The sequence below is a fragment of the Barbus barbus genome, assembly GCF_936440315.1.
Source record: "Barbus barbus genome assembly, chromosome: 24".
In the NCBI taxonomy this organism is placed as follows: domain Eukaryota; kingdom Metazoa; phylum Chordata; class Actinopteri; order Cypriniformes; family Cyprinidae; genus Barbus; species Barbus barbus.
The window spans coordinates 13,394,262-13,414,995 of NC_136752.1; the positions used below are offsets into that span (position 1 = coordinate 13,394,262).

Genomic DNA, 20,734 nt, shown 5'->3' on the forward strand with positions numbered 1-20,734 from the left:
ATGAAAAGTCTGTTACAATTAAAATCCTCACCCAGTCATGATCAGGAAAGATGTGCACTCTAGCCCTGCTTTGGCCTTTCAAATTCAATGTTAGTCAACAGCGGTGGGTCATTACAGGTTAAATTGAACTTAGGCTGGTGTCCCTGAGGCTTCTCAGCCTTACGTAAGGGCTCAAAACACACCCACAGGAATGCCAAGCACTGGGATTACCATGGGACGGATGGGACAGGAAGTGATCAGGCTTTAGTACTCCTCCCAGGCAGAGCAGGAAGTGGAGAAGTGGCAGAAGGAGGTGGGGACTTCACATTGTACACGTGTTTAGCAAGGACAAACCTCCACTAAAATGAGGAGGAGCAGCGTGTAACGGACAAAATGATGAGCGGCAAAAAATAAAACAAACCCCCAACAAAACCTAACAACAACAAAACAGAAAAAAAACACTAAATAAATATTAAAATAAATATCAAAAATAAAAACTAGAAAAAAAAAAAAAAAAAAAAAAACCCGAAATAAAACATTAAATAAATATCAAAAACAAAACCAAAAGGCAAAACAAAAATAAAAAACATGCAAACAATAAAAACTAACAAAAATCATAAACAATAACAAAAATAAAACAAAAAACAAGAACAAAACCCGAATCATAAACAAGAACCAAAACAAGATGAACTGGAAATTACATTGGTTCTACCATGCTATGTTTTTAAATACTTAAAAAGACTGCAATGAAGAGTGTAAGGAAAATTATTCATCCTGAATAAGAACCAGCTCTTGGTTCCCAACCCACCGTCTTTTCAGCTAAAATGTTAACATCCTGACACTTTGCTATGGTAGGAGCCGGATGAGAGTAACAGACAGCTGATTAATTTCACAGCAGGCGCTTTGTTCTCCAGAGAGTATCTACAGGGGGTCTATGGATGTGACCTTCTGTTCTACCCTGTGTCCTACATTTGGACACACATCAATTTCAGATCCAGCTAACCAAAACGAAGACTAACTGAAGACCAGAAAAAAAGAGGGTCATTAGTGTCTCATCAGTTTATAAATACTTATAATGGATTAGATATTAAAACACACATTAATGAATTAACATTAATAAGATTAAAATTAGCAACCAGTATAACACTTTTTTTAATCCATACTACAATGCAAGCGTATGCATTACAATGAAAAGGCTTTTCACTTATTACTGTACAATATATTACTGTATTACTGACCTGAGCCTTCACTGGCTCAAAGTTAATGATCAAAGCCGTTTCGCTTTCATCTGGATTCCTGCAAGGGGTGTTGGCTAACAGAGAGACCTCACAGTTACGGTTACCGTGCAAATCCAAGTGCTGTCATTATGACAACTCGCATCATTATCACCAGAGTTCTCCAACAATGACAAGCAAACATCATCTACCAATTAAAAACCTCTTATCTGCTGACAAGGAAGAAGAGGACTCGTCTGAAAGTTAGTGTAATGAAGACATAAAATATTCCCTTAAGTCTACTTATCTGGTAGGTTGAAAGTCTGCATTATTACATCTGCTCTGGCCTGATATTGCTTGTGTTTCTTATCCACCTGTGTATCTTCAGATTTGCCTTTTTTAAAACTGTCAAAATAAAAGGACAAATTTGCGCAAAAACATAAAACGTGTTTTGCATAACCAGTGGCTATGATAAGCATTTGCCGCTGGGTATCCATCTAATTTTTTGTTTTCATGGGTTTACTAATAGAACATTTGGTAAGGAACTGGATAAGCTTAACTCAGTGAACATGGTCCATTTAAAAAGTATTACATTTTCAAATGTTCAATAACACAACTAAATGCATTTATTTTATGTAGTCAAACACTACTCATGCAACCCAATATAGACATTTTACATAAGACAAATGCCCTTGGCATCTAAAAAAATTATGGCTAATTGTGCAACATACAAAGCAAAAGGGAACAGCCTCCAAAACAAAAGGCCATCACTTACATTTTCAAGATCTTATGCCTAATAAACACTCTTTGCAAATAAATTTCACAACTGAGTGTGTCACTGTCAGTTATCAGGCTGATAAATGTGAGGCTGTCATAACACCAGTCATAAACCAAAAGGACTTTGGAGGCAAAGCCACGCCATGTAGGGAAGTGTTTCTGCCATCCTTACTGCTGCTTGTCAATTGAAAAACAAGAACAAGTCGTTTAAGCAAAATAAGTTACATTTAACATTAGTCAACCCAAACTGTAATATAAAAGGTCACCAATCTGAAATTCTTCATAACATCAACTCAACTTTAGATACTGTTTTCAGTGATCTGTTTTTCATATGATGAGCCACATGTAGCGCATGGATACCTTACCAAAACAGAGATGAACTTGAGACCACGAGACCCTTACGTAAAAGTGAGCTTTGAAGAACAGCTGAATGCTTTTCCATTCTGCAGATGTGTTTACATTATGGTGGCTCTAATATGGCCCTAGACGGCCTGCCAGTACGAGCCTTGGATTTAAAGTGCTGAGAAAAAGCACTGCACACTTAACCACGGTCCAGGATTTATTCCCCATTCATCTAACAGTACTATAAATCAACGCTCAAGATACCAAGTTGTTTATTGGACGTTCAAGTTTTCATACACAAGGTCTTAGCATACATCGGTAAGAGAAGGACTGTGATAATGTTTAAGTCCATTAAATGAACGTAAAATGTAAACTCACCTTCTTCATATACGGAACTATAAAACTTCTCACGACTCACGCCATGTCAAGAAATAGTGGATAGTGAGGACTTGGACTTGGCTGTTCTAAAGCGTGAAATGTCATCTACTGAAGCTGTTTGGTTATACATTTACTTAAGAGTGTAGGATCATTGTTGTACAACATGACCCACATTCAGTTAAGCTTCGGCTCACAAACGGACACCTTGACGTCCTCACAACCTCCAGCAAAACACCCTGGCAAAATACAGAATTTGTTTTGTTGCGACTGTGCAAAGTTGTCTTGTTTTTAGAGGCGGCAAAGAAGCTCCAAAAATTACACCCCCTTACATCACGAACAGGACGTGGACACTACAGATTTTTTTTTTTCTTCTCCAGACAACAGCAGTGCAAAGAGCATTTTCTAGGTGGTTGATTAGCTATACAAACTGATGCGTTTACATATCCTCAAGTGTCCTGCTGGGGTTTTGTAATATACAAATTTTAAACCTCTCTCTTGGAGTTCATTTAGATGGGTCAAACAAAACAAAACAAAATCCGTTTCTATGCCTGACCATCACCATGCTCCTATTTTTAGAGGGGACTAGTGGCAGTTCTCATCCACTTTGCGGTTTTTTTTTTGGTTAATTTAAAACATGACGCAAAAAAAAAACTGCAACTTGTTGCACCGTTTCTGTAAAAAAGGCAGTTATGAACACTTATGACCATAATTATTTTAGTAGTTAATTATGTAGGATGATTATTCCTAAAAAAAAAAAAATTCTCAAATTGTATTGGGAATTAAATGGATATATTCATACATTCAATTATTTTACAATGGTGAATAACCAGAGAGCAACAGCTGCTTTAAGAACAAATTGAAAGCTCTGTGTGACTCTCAGTGAAGACAAATAATGACAATCACATGTGAAAGTCAGAGAAAGTGGAAAGGCAGCTTAAAACATGACAGTTTTATAGTTCTCACTGGACTGATCAAATTTTGACATGCACATTAATGATATTAGCTATGTGACTTTTTATTTTTTTAATCTAATAATCATGCAATTTCATTATCCAAGATAGCTTACTATTTTGTTTCAAAATCAAACGGTTCAAAAATCTGCTGTGACACACCTGACTGTATCGTAATGCTTTTCCAATGCTTTCATAAGTAGCAAAAATGTGTTTACCCCAAAGAAACCACTTTTAATAATACATCTCAAACTTTACAAGCTTAGAATTTAAAGAACATGCTGCGAGACAACAGCTCAAGTCTGTGTTTGTTTTATAAGGAAAGGCCCTGTAACATACAATTAATTAGAACACTATTATACAAATGGTTGTCCTTTACACTGACACAATGTTTTTGACAAAGCTAACACTGGATCCGAGTTTACAAAGACAGCAAACTTTCCTTCTACATACTCCAATATGCTTTATCGAAATCATTTTTATGCATAAGAGACTACAGCCAGTTCTGGCAAGTCACTCACGTTGCCCAAGGTTTAACTACATTTTTGTTTCCACACACAAAGTGACTGGTATGATCTTGCATTGTGCTTTCTGATGAAATGCATGTCCTTGACAGATAAAAATGTGTCTTGCTTCAATACAAACACTGCCAGACAGAAAACCAGGAGATCGGAAGAGTTCGAATCAGTGTGTCTGAAAAGTCTCAATTGTCAGTCCGTGAAACGCGTGACTGCAGCTGTGGAACAGAAACAGGTGTGGAGTATATTGCATTCCCAAGAGCCTGAAAGACAAGGCCAATAAACAAGACTGTTGACTTGGTAAAGCCGGGCAAAAACCAAAGAAAACCTGAAGGTGACAAACTCAACACTAATTATTTGCATTTACTCAGATTTGGAAATTGAGTTTATGTTCTCATTCCATCCAAGGCTGATCAGACACCGGTGCCTAAGAATATACCTCTACATTTATGAAGAAAATATACTAATAATCATCACTGCATAATGAACAGCCGGTGCTCATTCCACAGCATTATCCCATACCGACATGAAGAAGGCGTTTCTGAATACCTCAAATATGTCAGAAACCGAATAACAAGATTGTAATCAAAGCACGATCGTGTGTTTAACTGCCTATAAACACAAATCGACCTCAGTGGTTTTGATCTTTAAGAGTGTATAGATCTCTAGTTTTAAATAATTGGCTGGTCAGTCTGCTTTAAATGGCCGGTCGCTTGTTAAGTATAACTCTAAAATCACTATTAACTTGGTAATGCAGTGTTTAACTGTGTTTCTTACCTCTTTCGATGGTTCTCGGGTCCAGGTGGCTCGTTTTAAGCAGCTAACCTTGTACTTGCAGGCGACCCAGCTAGCCAGCGAACTCAAACGCTTCACTATCGCACTGTTTAAACCGGTCTCGGCTTTGGAATACAGTCCGTGTATGAATGGTGACGATCTTTCCGACTGAAGTCACACCAAAATCCCCGTTTATGAGATAATTAGCAAGCCGTCTGAAGGTATGTCAGCATTGCACTGCTAGCAGGAGCTCCCCGTACAGCTAATCCCTGTAGCTGCCGTCCCAGCCTGCACCAAAAGCCACATTCATACACATACACTAACCGACTACATACCCAGATATTGGTCACTGAGGTAAGAATGGCCTTCTCCTTACTGCTAAACTCACTCAAAGAGCGACTAATTGCTAAGGTGGTATCACAAGTTTATGTTAGCAGGCAGTGCTAGTGCTCTGTGCCAATTTTTTCCTGGCTCAAAACAGACCGTTAAACCGAGCGTGCTGATACGTTGGTTTATGCTGTTAGGCCAATGATTGGCTACTCACCGCACAAAGAACGCGTGGATTGGTCGGCGGACTGTCAATCAAAAACTGTTTAGGCACGCCTCGAAAGTCAAACGTCATTGATGTCGAGCAGCTATGGAGGTAGGTTGCGGCGTAAATGTCTGAGATGGAGATTGGATGAAGACAAGGACCAGAAATGCCCGTCCGGCGAGAAATGTCACCCGAGCCGTGGTCCGCTCGGTCTCCTTATCTTGAATGAGTCGCATTACTGCAAACTAATCACGCTTATAACGCCGTAGACTACTAGAAGACACTAACGTTTCCTATTCTTAGAACAGGATTTGGGGGAATTTTTTCCCCCCTCTTCAATTACTGAGTCCTCATTTGGTGTTATAAATTAAATGACACTGACCGGTGATGATGTTTCTCCTCGTTCATTTATTCATTCATCCTTTCATCTATTCGTTCTCGTTTCTCTCAGCTGAGACAATTTAATGTTTCCGTTGCAATTACATGTTTTACTAACATGATTATATAGCTGGTTATATATAATGGTTATATAGTTGTAGTCTCTCGACCATTGAACATTTTGGCCTCGAACTTCCTCTGAACTATGTAACTGGAGCATAAATAAAGTCCAGCAGGTTTAGATCTGGGTAGACAGTGTTTAGTGATGATAGTGTTGGTATGAATGGGTGCGTTTGAATTAATCTTTTAAGTGAATGAAGCATTTCCCTCACTAATCTTTTTAACTCGAAAATGACATTCTTAATTTTCACTTTTTCTCTTTTTTAAATTTGTAGATGGGCATTTTCTTACTAAAGTGTATTATAATCAGTGGCGGCGCTGGGGCGGGGCTTGACGGGGCTATAGCCCACCAGAAACTTGCTTGGCCCCGGCACAGCCCCCCCAAGGATTTCCAAATGATTTTCCTGTTTTTTAACTCTGTGTCACTCTCATTAACACTGAAAAATAAACATTAAAAACCTAAAAAAAAAGTGCCTAACATGTGGCCTATAAACAATTGATATTATGGGGGAGGGGTCAAGCAACTCAAGCAAGAGTTATGCCGGTGAAGGTCAATTCACTATAGACACGTGAAAGTAAAAAAATCGCTGCATTAACGGCGCATATTCTCTCTGAGACAACGAGAGACGAATCTACTCTAACAAATGCTGATAACGGTACATAACTGTCTTAAATTATTCCCTTAATATTTCTCTTGTGGCTCGTATAGTGAAAAACTTGAAGATGTTTTTGAAAATCATGAAATAAAGCTCTGAATTTTCATTGATGACTGCAGTGTTAATAATAATAATTATGGGCCTATAATTAATTGTATATATTAATAGACCTGTTTTTTTAAAAAATCTTTTTAAAAACATTTTCAATGAGTAAGCTAGCCTATTTTAATATCCTCACAGCGCTTTGAAATTATTGCGGGGCAATACTTTCATGTAATTTATTAATAAAAGTACTCTAATAATAATAAGAAAAACGTAACAGGCCTACATTAATTGGAAATGCTAAATCCTCTTAATATTGCCAATTTTTTATGCTTATCTCTGGCTATATCGACACATGATGCCATGCAAATCGGTATCACCCGCAATGTGTGCCCGTGTGGAAATAGCTTTATGAATTGTAAAAAAAATAAAAAATATATATAAAAAACTGAGAGAGAAAAAAAGTAGTTTTTATTGAATTGAAAAAAGAAAAAATCCCTCTCTTTTCTATATTCGTTCATAAATTATATTAGTGTCATATTTGGCAGTTGGCATTAGTATATTACTAACAACAGTGGCATATGAGAAGTTTAATAACACAGAAAAAAGTAAAATATGCCTTTTTCGAAGCTGCTGTATAAAAAACTGATAGCTAAAGTTTAGGTGTTCATACTTTCTCCCAATTTAATTAGTTTTTTTTTAGCACCCCCTCTGAACTGTTAAGCCCCCCCCCCCCTTAGCACCCCCAATTTGTCACTTACAACTCACATAATATACTCTAGCCGCCACCTACTGGTGTAAAGACGCAGAACAAATCTTTTTGGAGAACGGGTTCAAAAGTCACTGAATCAAAATTGTCATTACAAGTGACTTTTGTAGATCATCTACACCATTTCAAGATAATTACATCAAGATTTCTGTAAGAGTTCACGGAGAATCCATTCCACTGTTCTTCACGATGTACTTTGTATGTGTAACCACAGGATGGAGATAGAGTACCTTAATTTAGTTCCTGCTGTTCTCAGTGAAGATTCTCTCTGTACAAGACGATCAAATATAATGTTTGATTAAATACGAACAGTTATACATTATTCACGGGGAAATGACTAATAAAATGTTCATATTTTTTTATTCAGGTAGGCCTACTGGTTTAAAAGTATAAATGTTGCATTTAGTCCATAAATTATTGTGAGATCATAAAACTGCATTAATTTTTTTAGATTTGGGGAAAAAGTCATTTAAAGTAGTTTTAGAGCAATCACATTACTAGACACTGATGTCACTGCTTTCATGCTATCTACCCTCCGAATAAATGGGATTTTTCATTTTGCAGTGAATGTGGGGGGAAAAAAACTTTAGCTAATATACTGCAGTACATAGAGCCTAAATATGTGTAATGTACAATTAGCTATAGTGTGGAAATATACATGTGGTAGGAAATAAGCAAGGTCCTCTAGCACTTACACAGTGGCTTAAAATCAATGCATCATGCAGAAAGTAGACCTTTGTCCAAAGAGCTGACAAATTGAGAAATGAGTATGTGTGCCTCTGGACTAGGGGTGTGCTCAAAATATCGATTCTTAGATACATACTGATATAATAAAAAAAAGATACAGTATCGATACTCCGCCCAGCCATTAGGGGGCGCAGCGGCGCCCGCGAGTTTCAAAAAAACTCATGGAAAATGTTAAAGTAAGATGTAGCATTTAAGCGATTTCATAGTGAAATATGTTATGGCAGTACATGGTGTCACAAAAAATTATTATAAAGAAGATTTAATAAGAAGTTAAGAATAATAAGAAGAAGATTTTGTGCTTGTGTGAGCTCAGACTGTACCCTTGGAAAGTTAAATGTTGACTTGTGGTAATTTCCAGATTAATACAATTTGTGTACAATTAATCAGAGCACTTAAAGTTGCAAATATTTAAGCAAAATGCACTTTGTTATAATGCACTTTTGTCTTCAATAAATTGAAGAAAAATGCAGAGTTCTGTTTGTTGAGTAAATGTGTTCAGCATTAACTAATTGGCTCTGGCCCATGTATTTTTATTGAATCGTATCGAATCGTGTCACATTGTATCAAATCGTATCGAGACAGCTCTGTATCGAGGTACGTATCGAATCGTGACCTGTGTATCGAGGTATGTATCGTATCGCCAGGTTCTCCAAGGTATACAGCCCTACTCTGGACCTTGCTGGATCAAGAGAACGCAAGCACACACACTTAACACTGATAAGAGGAAACACTGCAAGCCAAGCATTTAGTTGGTCATAATCAAAAAGTAATTTTCACAAACATAATGCTGTAATCCAAAATGTTAATACTCCCCAGTGACCGCTTTGTAATGGAATTTTGTAAAAAAAAAAAAAAAAAAAAAAAAAAAAACGACTAATTTCAGGTGACAAGAACACAAATACAGTGGTAATTCATACTTTTATTTATTCACGGTAATAATGAGAACAGAAAAATGTCAAGATTGTTGCAGACAAAGAGCCATATTACAGATACAGTACATGTGAGTTTAGATGACCATGAACGGCTCAAAGTTCAGTACAGGTAAGGTGTACAAGCTTCGTTCATAATGCATTTCCTTGCAGGAAACCCTAAAACACCATCCAGCCGTCTGTCATATCCACTTCAGCTCGGTGCACTGTAAAATAAAACAGCCTATCATTCAGTTATGGTACATTTACTATATGCACAACTGATCACAATTGAATATGCACAACTGTTTCCTTTATTTATACTGGTGCACAGATAAATTTGTCACCTTCAAAATGTTACCAGAAACCCAGTAATAAATTCCACATATAGCACATTAAACAAATCTGTAGATACACATCATGTGTAAGAAAAAGAAAAGCCGTCAATTACATAAATCAACGATGAGTTTAGCAAATAAACAATGGACGCGTGACAATATTTGCACCATCAAAACTGTTTACAGAAAGACAGCTGTGGTGTCTTGTGCCTAGATGGAGGATAAAGTTGCCCTGAAAAAGAAGGATGCAAGGCACTGGGGTTTCTGAGCTTTGAATGTTTATCAGAGATCTGTCTTCTATGACTGACTTTACAACATTTCCTTGTGAAACTGAACACACTAACAAAATATACTGCAAGAATAGAGTACTTGTTCAAAGACAGACAACATATCACCTACCTAGGTTAATACTGACAATCAGAAAATACATGTCGGATTTACTTTAGTCATGTTATCATGCCCATAATCATATTTAAATAGTTAAAACTGCTGTGAATTCAGACAAGTGGACAAAGTAAGGAAGTCCAGTCATTCCATTAAATAAAGTATTCCTGGAGAAAGAATATTTCTGTGCATCTCCTCCAAAGTAATGACAGTATGGGACATGGATGTCGAATGGAGACATCCAAAATACCTGCAGCACTCGACAGCGCTGAATTTTAGTGTCTCAATTTAGCCAACTGTTACAAAAAGTGAGTTCACTCAATTTTTTTTTAAATTTTCACCCTCATGTCATTCCAAATCTGTGATGCACAAAATAAGTTTTTAACAGTATAATTAAAGTCAGTGGGTTCCTTTTCTTTTTTTTTAATAGACAAACAGGTTTGAAATGAAAGTAAACTATGAATTTTGGATGAACTGTCTCTTTAAAAAGAACTGGAAGGAAATGAGAAACACTAACAAATACTACAAAAAAAAAAAAGTACTGAGCTATTCGCTCACTGCAAAAATCTTACTCTCTGTAATTATGAAAACATATCTGACGCGTATAAATAATACATTGACAAAGACAATGTTAAAGATATGCTGCATTCATACCCTAGCTTGGGCTTCAGATTAACACATCCACAGGAATTTCATGTATACAGCCTTCATACTGACAGGAAGTTCCCTCCCCTCATTCTCTCAATGCATTACCGTTTATTGTGAGGTGTGAACTCATCCAGTTTTTAGATAAGAACTTTCTACACCTCTCAGATTTAAGAGTCTCTTTCCTGAACCACTGAACGAACCATTAGGGCCACAGCACTGATCTGGAATGGACCCACTGAGAAGAAACAAGCCCTAGGAAGAACAGAGAATTACAAAATGTTATGAGAACGAGCCCTTGAGGGAAAACTATGGCAAGGATACAAATGTCTGACAAGGGTGTTCACTCAGGTTAGAGACAGGAAGGACCACAGACTGAGCCAAAATCTGTACAGCTAGAAACAATCCAGTGTATTGTTGAGCAAGAGAAAGCACAAGGGTCCAGGACGGGTGGGTGTCAGTCTGCTGAAGGAAATTTACTGAAGACAAATACAGGAAACATTTGAAACTTTTTTGAGAATGGTTATAAACATTACTGTTCAAGAGTCAGAAGCTTTGAACAGGTCCTCTGAAGATCATTATGTCACACGCACTCACTTTCAAGAAAAACAGCCCACCGATGGCAACAAATGCCAAAAAACCCTGTTCAAATTGATCAGTTTGACAAAATGTGTAAAAGCCAGTGAAATAAATTAGCATGGAAATGGAGCTGGTGAAATTATCGAAATTATGAACATATGTGTTTGCAACCAAATGTTTGTTGGTTTTGACTACAACTGTGGACCTTCACAAGTCCAGGTCATGTATAGGTTAAGCTAGGATAAAAACCGGATAATAACAAGGTTAAACGGAGGGATTTTCTTCAGGATAAGCCAAGGAAGCCAAAGAGAAGTGGCACCAGGAAAACACAGCAGTAGGCCACTGTGCCATAGACCATAAACCGGTACGCCAGTTCAACGTGTGCGTGCTGTCTAGCCTTCCGCACATCATCCGAAGGCACGCCAAAGATCCTGCAGGCCAGCGGGATCGCCACTGCCTTCATAGCAGCCCTGACAGCTAGAAGCACGGCCACTCCTACCAGGAGCCTCATGATGGAGCGGGTCAGTAAGGCCCCATCGATCAGGGGCAGGGTGAGCGGGAGAGCTTCTTTGGGGGGATCTGGCTGCAGACCCAGTTGGTGGTTCAGACGGGATGCCAATGCGGCTCCGGCAGCTGTGGCCAACGCCTGGGCCGTGTCACCACGGGAGGTGCTCCACGAGTCCAGCGAGAAGGCCACCAAGCTGAAGCCAACATGCACAAACAGGACGACCAGAGGGGAGTAGCTGTGGGACAGGTAGAACGTGTCGATGTCATGCAGCATGGGGTGAAGGACCGCCAGGATGAGCACACTGTAGAGGAAGCCTGTGATCACCTCCTGTGAAGATGAAGGAACAAACTTATTAGATTGAAAAAGTTGGAATTCTGTCATCATTTTGTCACCTTCAAGTCATTCCAAACCAATAAGACATTCCAAACACAAATTAAGATATATTTTTTTTTAAACCTGAGAGTTTTCTGTTGCGTAACTTCTTGTTTCACATTCATTTTATAACACCATGACCTTTTTGTTTCGTTTTTGGTTACATGGACTTTCAATGAACTGAAGGGAGAGAAAGATCTCAGGTTTCTTTAAAAATATCCTAATTTGTGTTTCAAGTCTTAAAGGTTTGGAACGACATGAGAGTGAGCAATTTTTAGACAAACTGCCATTTAAATTCTCATTGTTTATTCACTACTGGCCAGGCAAATACGTGAAGGTTAGTGAAAACTGGTATTGCTTGGCACGAGAAAGGTGGTGTTCTAGCATCAGTGATCTGTATAAACAGTGTATGAGTCATTATGGAAACAGGACCCAGTTGTGTATAGAATTAACAAAAACATTCACCCTGAAATAAAATATTGCAATGTATTTATTAACTATACAGTGAGACTAGTCCACTAATGTAAGGCCATGGTTACCATAACATGTCAAAACAGACCTGAGAACAGGCTGGAAGAATATGTAGCTCTGATAAAAAGGTGTCATTTATGCAAGTTTTACACACACTTCAGCTGCCTTATGTTGTGCGTTGCACAAAAATATTGTTCAGGGCATCTCTCACAGACAGCAGATGTTCACTGAACTGAGCTTCCAGCTCACTTTTTCTAACACTGCAGCCTTGATGAACATTAGGAACTGGTTTTGTAACATTCTTCCTTCAGACTTAGTTTTTTGACAATTTATATTGATTTTGATGTCATTGTTTAGCAAAGAATTTATGTAATACATTTTTTCAAAATTTAAAAATGTAATGATTTATTTACCCTCATGACCATTGCCAACCCATATAATGTGCTTTTTTCAATGAGAAACAGGTGCATTTTTGAAGAATCTTCTTCTCACTCTTTTCAGTAAAAGTGAATGGTTTACAATCTTCAAAAAGAATGCAAAGGTACCATAAAAATGGTCTATGTAACTCATCTGTTGTATTCCAGGCCATCTTAAGTCACATGATAGCTTTTTGTGAGAAACAGACTGATAGTTAATTCATTATTTACAGAAAATCTTGAGATCTGCCCTAGCTTTCTGCATCACAATTAAGCAGCAGATCTGTTTTCATTCAATATTGATAAAAATAAGAAATGTTTGAGGATCATGTGACACTGAAGAATTGAGTAATGGCTGCTAAAAATTCAGCTTTGCCATTACAGAAATGAATTGCATTTTAAAATGTGTTAAAATAGAAAACATTTATTTTAAACTGTAATATAATTTCCTATTTGGAGCACTTTGTTGACACCTTTAGAGTGCTTTTGCCTAATATTTGCTTGACAGCCTCAGTTTCATTATTTGGAAATGATATAGAGTTGCTAGAATATTCTTCACATTTTTTTTTTTTTTTATTATTGTTCCACAGAAGAAAGTCAGTCACAAGCGTCTGGAGAGGCATGAGGCAGTTCAGTAAATGATCCATTTGCCCCTTGTCGTCTAATCTGATGTGAGACACATTCAAGGTTAACAGAAGATTAGAGCCTCACTTTGGACACCTCACGAGAACACTACAATCTGATTGTCTGTATATAATACACTCATGCTGTGATGTACTTTAAAAAGGGTAAAAGGTCAAAAGAGCCTGCAGAATCTGCAGAAGGAAATGCCTAATCACGAGCCGTCCACAGTCACAACAAGAAGCCTCTCTCTTCACTTAGATCTGGCAAATGTGTAGCCTGTTCAACCTGTCCATGTACTGCAAGACAAAGGTCTCTGATTCTGATTCGTAATCTTCTCTACCAAAGCGCTCTAAATCACAGGAACTTCAGCCTTAAGCTGTCAAACAGCCCATCAGGGGCTCAACAATAAGGATTTTTTTCTATCCTGGCTTGGTTGGTCCACTAATTCAGATTTTTACTTGCCTTGCCAACCTTTTCCCACAAATAAGAAACATTTTTAGTAACATTTCTATGACGACTAGTTTAGATTTTTTTAGGTCCGCTAGTTCAGATTTTTGAATGGCCTTGCCAACATTTTCAAACAAATAAGTAATATTTTTAGCACATTTTTTGGACTATCAATTTCATGTTTCTAACATAATTGTTTAGTATATTAATGCTAAAATATTTGATCATTTAGGGTTAATTCAGGATAACTGGGACATTTTTCCCAGTGTGTCCAAATTCACCTGAATTCATCTTATAAACATTTTAAACCGACATAAAAAAAAAACTTTATTATAAAGTTTAATAAACCTCATTCATTCTCACGTATCAGGCAAATATATTTTTTGAGCTTCCACAATAACTTTTGAGTTTTGTTCTTGTGCAACAAGTACAGTTGAGCTTATCATATTTAATGAGCTTTATGAACCTTTTGAACTTTCAAAGTTCTGGTTGCACAGACTTTCAATAGAAGGACAGAAATCGCTCAGGTTTCATTAAAAATCTTAATTTGTATTTTGAAGATAAACAAAAGTATTATTGGTTTAGAAAGACATGAAAACAAGATGCTGAAAAAAGTGAGATATAATGCAACCACCAAAGACGTCCCTCTGCACGAGTGCAACCAACAATTTAAAAAAAGCTTTATATACTTATTGCTAATACATTAATTAAATGTAATTTTTTTTTTTTTTTTATTGACAGCCCATTTTTAAACATTTAGACAGCTATAATATAATTTTATGACAGCTGTTTATAAACCAAAAATGACTGATTTGTTGATAATGTAACTACTGTTTACTCTAAGTTACTCTCTCAATTTTGACAAATTCTCATAAATTTGAGCTATCTGGATGACTTTACCTTACATATTTACATAAGCACAATTTGCAATTACATCCATAAAAACAAAATTGCATGTGGTCAATGAACCACATAAGATATAGTGGCGGCAGTGGACTGGCCCGACAGGAATACCATACAATGTTGAGCCCTGGTCCACAGACTTCACACAGAGCCCGATCTAGACTTTCTAAATCATTGGGTGTGCAGATTTCCACAAAGATGATTCAGCCACCTTCATCGAGAGCACAGCATTAAAATAACAAGGTTCCCATCACCTAGGCAACCAGCATCTGCTTTCTAAATCTGTCCGCTCCCACCAACAGCATTTAAACAGATAAAGACACACAGTCTTTGCAAAAAAATAACAGGTGTAAGAAGTCAATGGTAATTGTTACTACATGTGCAACCTTAAGCACTGATGACTAACACACCACATGTCGATCTTGATGACTAATGCAAAGCTTGCGTTTCAAACTGTCTATCGGCCTCTGTCTGCTCAACACATAAAAAATATAAATGATCACCACTGGCTCATACAAGCCCAGGGGAAGCAATTATCCAATGAGAGATCTTCTGTGAGGAAAAGCAAAACAGATGAGTGTTAGAAGATCAGAGGATACTGAGTCAGCCGTGATGACTCACTGATTTGTTTCGTTACTGACAGGAGAGGGTTGCAAAAGACTAAAGCAGCATGTATTAGGCTTCTTCTTGAACTGCTCCCAAATCCTTATTCACGAAGCTGCAGAAAAGTTCCTCAACTTTAAAAGCTGTGGAAGGTGCCTGAACTGCATAAACCATTAATATGCTCTGAATAACCATTATACACAGCAACTAGTGCAATGGACTGAAATGGTCATGCTTATTAAATGGTTTGTTCATCCAAAAATGAAAACTGTCATCATTTACTCACTCACGTTATTCCAAAAACTATTTGATGAGCCATTGGCTTAAGGCAATAAGAAAGAATGATTAAATGTGATGAAAATGCTACTCACCAGGACAGAGTGCATGCCCATATAAATCCTGCTGATGCACACAAGGACACTCCAAAACAGAGCGATGCTCAGTCCAAACATGAATGGGTACTGTTAAACACGGAGAGGAAAGACTTGAGGAACTGCAGTTCAATAGGCAGTCAATTCTTAAAATCAGTAAAAAACAGGGTTATAAACTAAAGCCAACACCATATATATATATATATATATATATATATATATATATATATATATATAATAAAAAATAAACTGTTGGTAAAATAAACCTTAACTTAAATAAAATTGTATAAAAATGTAATAAAAATGTTGTGTTTTTTTGTTTAAACTGATGTACTAAAACGACTGAAATACTATGAAATAAAATTATAAAATTCTATACAGACATACAAGAGAAAATAAACACTGAAATGACAAAAAACATAACATTACTACAACTTGACAATTGAACAACTAGAAAACAAGTACAACTAGAAATTAAAGTTAACACTAGTTAAAACACATTGTTTACATTTTTACAGACTACAAAACTCAAAATATTATTTTAGAAATAAAAAATAAATTATCCAATTCAAATTTCAAACAATGTGCATTACTGTTTAAAACCTGTGGGTCATTACGTTTTTTTTTAAAGACATAAATACTTTAATTCAGCAAAGATGAAAGAGAAAATATTATGCAGCACATCTGTTTTCAACACTGTTGAATCTTATTTTAAAATAGAGAGTCAATTTACATTGTAGTAATATTTGACAATATTACTGTTTCTAAACAAATTAATGCAGCCTTGGTGAGCATAAGAGAAATTTATAAATCTTACTGACCCAAAATTTTGAATGGTAGTGTATATCATAATCCAATATTTAGTCAAGTGTATCCAAGAATGTAGTGTTTTTCATATAAAAAAAAAGACTGAACCTACTGCTTACAGCAGGACTAAAAACCGTACAATATAACTTACAATACACAATGATCAACCACAAATTAAGCAACAGCATCAGTACAGAGTGGGCCAGAGTGCCATCAAGGATTGAGACCACCAGGCACACTGTTAATGTAAGTTCATATGTTTGATGAATTCCTGAACATACTTAGGAATTTAGAGGCAGACCAAGTGCAGTTGCAAGAGACGTGGATGGAAGTAGCTGCTGATATGCAGAAATGCCTCTGGATTTCTCATCATTCAGACAAGATCTATTAGTTTTTGGCATTCAGCTGAACTTTCCTTCTGTGCTCATGCATTTATTCACTCCAGTAGTCTGGGCAATATACCAGTACCTCCCACAATCCCATCAACATTGACTTCTCTGGGTGCAAGTTCAAAATTTGAGCTGACTTGACCTCATTGGTTCTCCAGCAACTTCCAAAATAAAGTGTCAACGCAATTTTACAGTTTCCCTGAAAAAAAAAATCTTCATCTACGAATACAAAGCTGCTAGTTCTTCATTCTCCAATCTGTTGTTTGAATAAATCTACAGAAAATCAAGAGGCCAGGGCAATGACGAAAGAAGAGGAAACATGTTTGAGGCTATTGTTCCTAGTTTCTGGCTAAATTTATGAGGATACGAAAGCAAGAAAATAAACTATAAGGACTTAGTTCTGTTTTTCTGCACAAACAGCTGGATAAGACTTTCAGTCTTCAGCAGGTACACAGCACATTATCAGTCTGTTTCTGCTGACTTCAGAAAACGGACTTCTTTTTCCCCAGCAGTTTTTCATGAGTATCTGTCAAAAGTGGAAGACTGAGAAAAGCTTTCAACAGAACTAGATCAGATCCCTGTTGTATATTATAGGTGCATCAAAAAGAGTTATAAGCAATAGCCCAACTTCTGACTATATGCTAATTGCTGTTAAAAGTAATGATTTCTTTGCCACCAACAAGCATATGATTCAGATAACCCAGCAGAGAAATCCATATTTATGAATAATACAGTGCACTGCACAAACCTTTAATGGGTAATAACAAAGCCTGCATATTTTGCAAGAAAAAAAAAAACATTGAGATTAATATTCTGTCTGGAAATGCATTCACTGGGAACCTTGATTTCCAGATGAGTTAGTTCTACAATAATATGGAAAAGTAAAACTATTTTCCAATGGATGCAACAGACTTAGGACAGATGACTTGAGATCTGAAAATCAATATTTGAGCACCAGTGGAATAATGCCCTTTTAAAAGGAAGGGCAATCATTCTAGCATGTCAACACTGAACTGGATGAACTTCACATTGCACAGGCAAATAAAGTGAATTAGTATAGAAACTAAAAACATATCACTTCCCCTCAAGAGAAACAGCTTATTTCAGTACTTTTTGATGCTGCAAGTCCTAGTCATCCTTCAAGTAAGTTTTGAGAACAAAGCATTAGGAATAATGATTAGAACAACTGATTATCGCTCTACAAGAGGCGCATTAAGGAGACTGTATCATACCGCTTAGACAAAGTAATTTTAGTCAGTCTGCTTTTTCTGTCACAGCTGCATGAGAATGGAATACTATTCTGACAACCATAAGAGATCTAGACACATATGCTTTATTTAGGGTTCAATTGAAGAATTAGTACTCAGATTTGTCAACACTGGAATCTTAAATCTGCTAGCTATCCTATTATTGTTTGTATTTTGTTTGCATTGTTTTTAAGTGATCCTATATTGTTTTCAATAGACTACTGTATGATTTGTATTGTGTAATTATTACATTTTCTTGTATGTATTTTTAATTCAATTTTCTTTAGGGTGACTTGTAACATCTTGTCCAGGGACTATGGATGAAAAATAGCCTTTGGCTAATTCTAGTACATTTACAGGAATGCTTTATTATATACAATGTCCCTGTCAACTAAATAAATAAAAATAAATAAGCCTCAAATATTACGCTTTATTAAATATGCCGCATGCAAGTAGACAGTGCTTCATAATGGAGAGACTAATGTTACCTTAATCTATAAACAGTTTAAATAGCTAAATTAACTTATATGTATATAGAGAATACAAAACCTTTACATTCTTGCCTGTTAAATGTTAAGGTTGCTTGCAGTCAGTGAGATCTTGACTCGGGCAAAGTATTCTGTTGTTTCTTTGAAAATAAATGGCGACAGACCTTTCTTCATTAGGACATTAAAACAAAGAACAGCAAAAAAAAAAGGGCAACTTCAGAATTTAATTAAATCATACTAGTTTGCTTACAAATATTACATTTGAATTTAACTATATACTAGTTTCTAATAAAGTGTCTATTCAGTTGCCACTGGAAAACTGGAATAGTTCTTAGTAACTAGAAATAAGTACTAGTACCTAAATGTAAAATTACTAGAACAGAAATGGATAATAGCACCTGGAATACAGCTAGTTCATATCTACAGATCCACAAAATTCAATGGCCAAATTTGGTTACATTTTACAATAAGGTTTCATTTGATAACTACTTTAGTTAGCACTGGACAACAATGGAATAATTTCTTTATTAATACATTATTAGTAGTTAACTTAAGGGACCAGGGCTAACATAATAAATGACGACACTTATTTTAAGGTGTCCTTGTTACATGTACTTACTATAATAATAATGACAATAAATTAATCATAATTACATGCATGTAACCCTAATCCAAAACATATAGTAAGTATATGTAGTTAATTAATATTACTCAGTACTTAAATGTATAATTGCACTGGTCATGTAAGTTTTAGATCATGTAAGTTAATGCATCAACTAACGTTGTTACTTCTCACTCTTTGGACAGTGATTAATAGTTAAGCAATAAGTATTTAATGACTTGAGTGCTACTGGCTAATTGAAAAGATATTAATCACTCTGGGAATAAGTGTTAATGCATAGATTCTAATGTAAAAATAGCTTGTTAGTTAAAGGGGGGCAAAAAAACATTGCTAAGAATAGACCAACAGAATACTGTCAACTTGCCTCACGTGGGTACGATTATCGATTGGTTTTGTGTGTGAACCAGCTGAAGAGTGCATCATACCTGCCACCGGCTGCACGTGAGCAGGAACAGACAGAAGGGCAGCGCGGTGCCGGTCATGGCGTGTGTGGAGGGCATGCTGTACTCCGTGTTGTAGAAAACCTCCACTTTGACCACAGGAGGAGAGGCGGGACGGGTCCAGCGGACCACATCTTTCGTGGACTGACCGAGGAACAGCACCCAGGCCCACACCACGATCAGCTGCCGGCTCACATAGGGGTCGACGTTCCACATCAAGAAGGGGAAGAACACGATGAAGAACATTTCGTTGCCCAGCTCGGTGCCGACGGTGAAGAGATAGAAGAGAACCCTGTTCTCGATGATGAACTCCTGGCCAACATCTCCGGTCAACGAGTTCCTGCGTAACGGCTTCACTGTGCCTTTGGAGTCCCTCTCCGCGTCTTGCCCCGAGGGTCCGTTAGTGGAACATTCGTCCAGTTCAACATTTTCAACAACATTTAAACTTTTTCTCAGCCTTTGGCCCGGAAGTCCGTGTGCTGAGTCTCCACCAGCCGCGCAAGCACCGTTGACCCCAAGCGTCTCGCCAGCCTCGGCCGTTTTTTTTGCAAACGTCCCACGGACGCCGCAGAGCTGCTGGAATCTGGCGACATGGCAGGGATCCTGTAGGTATCGACAAAGGCAAACGAATCTGTGGAGCGCGTCGCTTGCCATGGTGAAAGCGAAAGGGCTGGATCAGTATCCCACGCGCTGCTCGCGAGAGGCTGTAAACACCAGCGCGTGCAAAGCTGCACTGAACAATGGCTGGTTATATTGTACGGCGCATAGCTATACAATCCTCGAGTCTTCAAAGCACAGGGGACAGTGGTAAAATAGAGTGGCTATTTGACTGGGAGCTAGGAAGTACCCTTCCGTTATTAAGCAGGGAGTGCGACAGATGAGGTATGTACGTAGCTGAAGGCGGGGACACGCACTGGCAGTGACGCATAGTAGATCCCCGTTTTGTTATGGTCTGCAGTGGATGTTTTTTTTTTTTTTTTTTTTTTAAATATACAC

The 20,734-nt window shown here is 37.2% G+C and overlaps 2 protein-coding genes across 2 annotated transcripts in view; both read right to left on the reverse strand.

The window, feature by feature from the left end:
- ppp2r5ea (protein phosphatase 2, regulatory subunit B', epsilon isoform a) overlaps positions 1-5,448 on the reverse strand; it is a 14,904-nt gene extending 9,456 nt beyond the window's left edge. Inside the window, exon 1 of the mRNA XM_079375145.1 lies at positions 4,936-5,448. The gene's annotated coding sequence lies outside the window, so the exon portion shown is untranslated. The remainder of the gene's footprint in view (positions 1-4,935) is intronic.
- Positions 5,449-9,077: 3,629 nt separating this feature from the next.
- On the reverse strand, positions 9,078-20,626 carry sgpp1a (sphingosine-1-phosphate phosphatase 1a). The gene is made up of 3 exons (XM_079376213.1): positions 19,724-20,626; positions 15,746-15,835; positions 9,078-11,865 (listed from the first exon to the last, which is right to left on the reverse strand). Exons 1-3 carry the CDS (start codon positions 20,390-20,392, stop codon positions 11,314-11,316), a joined length of 1,311 nt encoding a protein of 436 aa, XP_079232339.1. The 5' UTR covers positions 20,393-20,626; the 3' UTR covers positions 9,078-11,313.
- Positions 20,627-20,734: the final 108 nt, after the last annotated feature.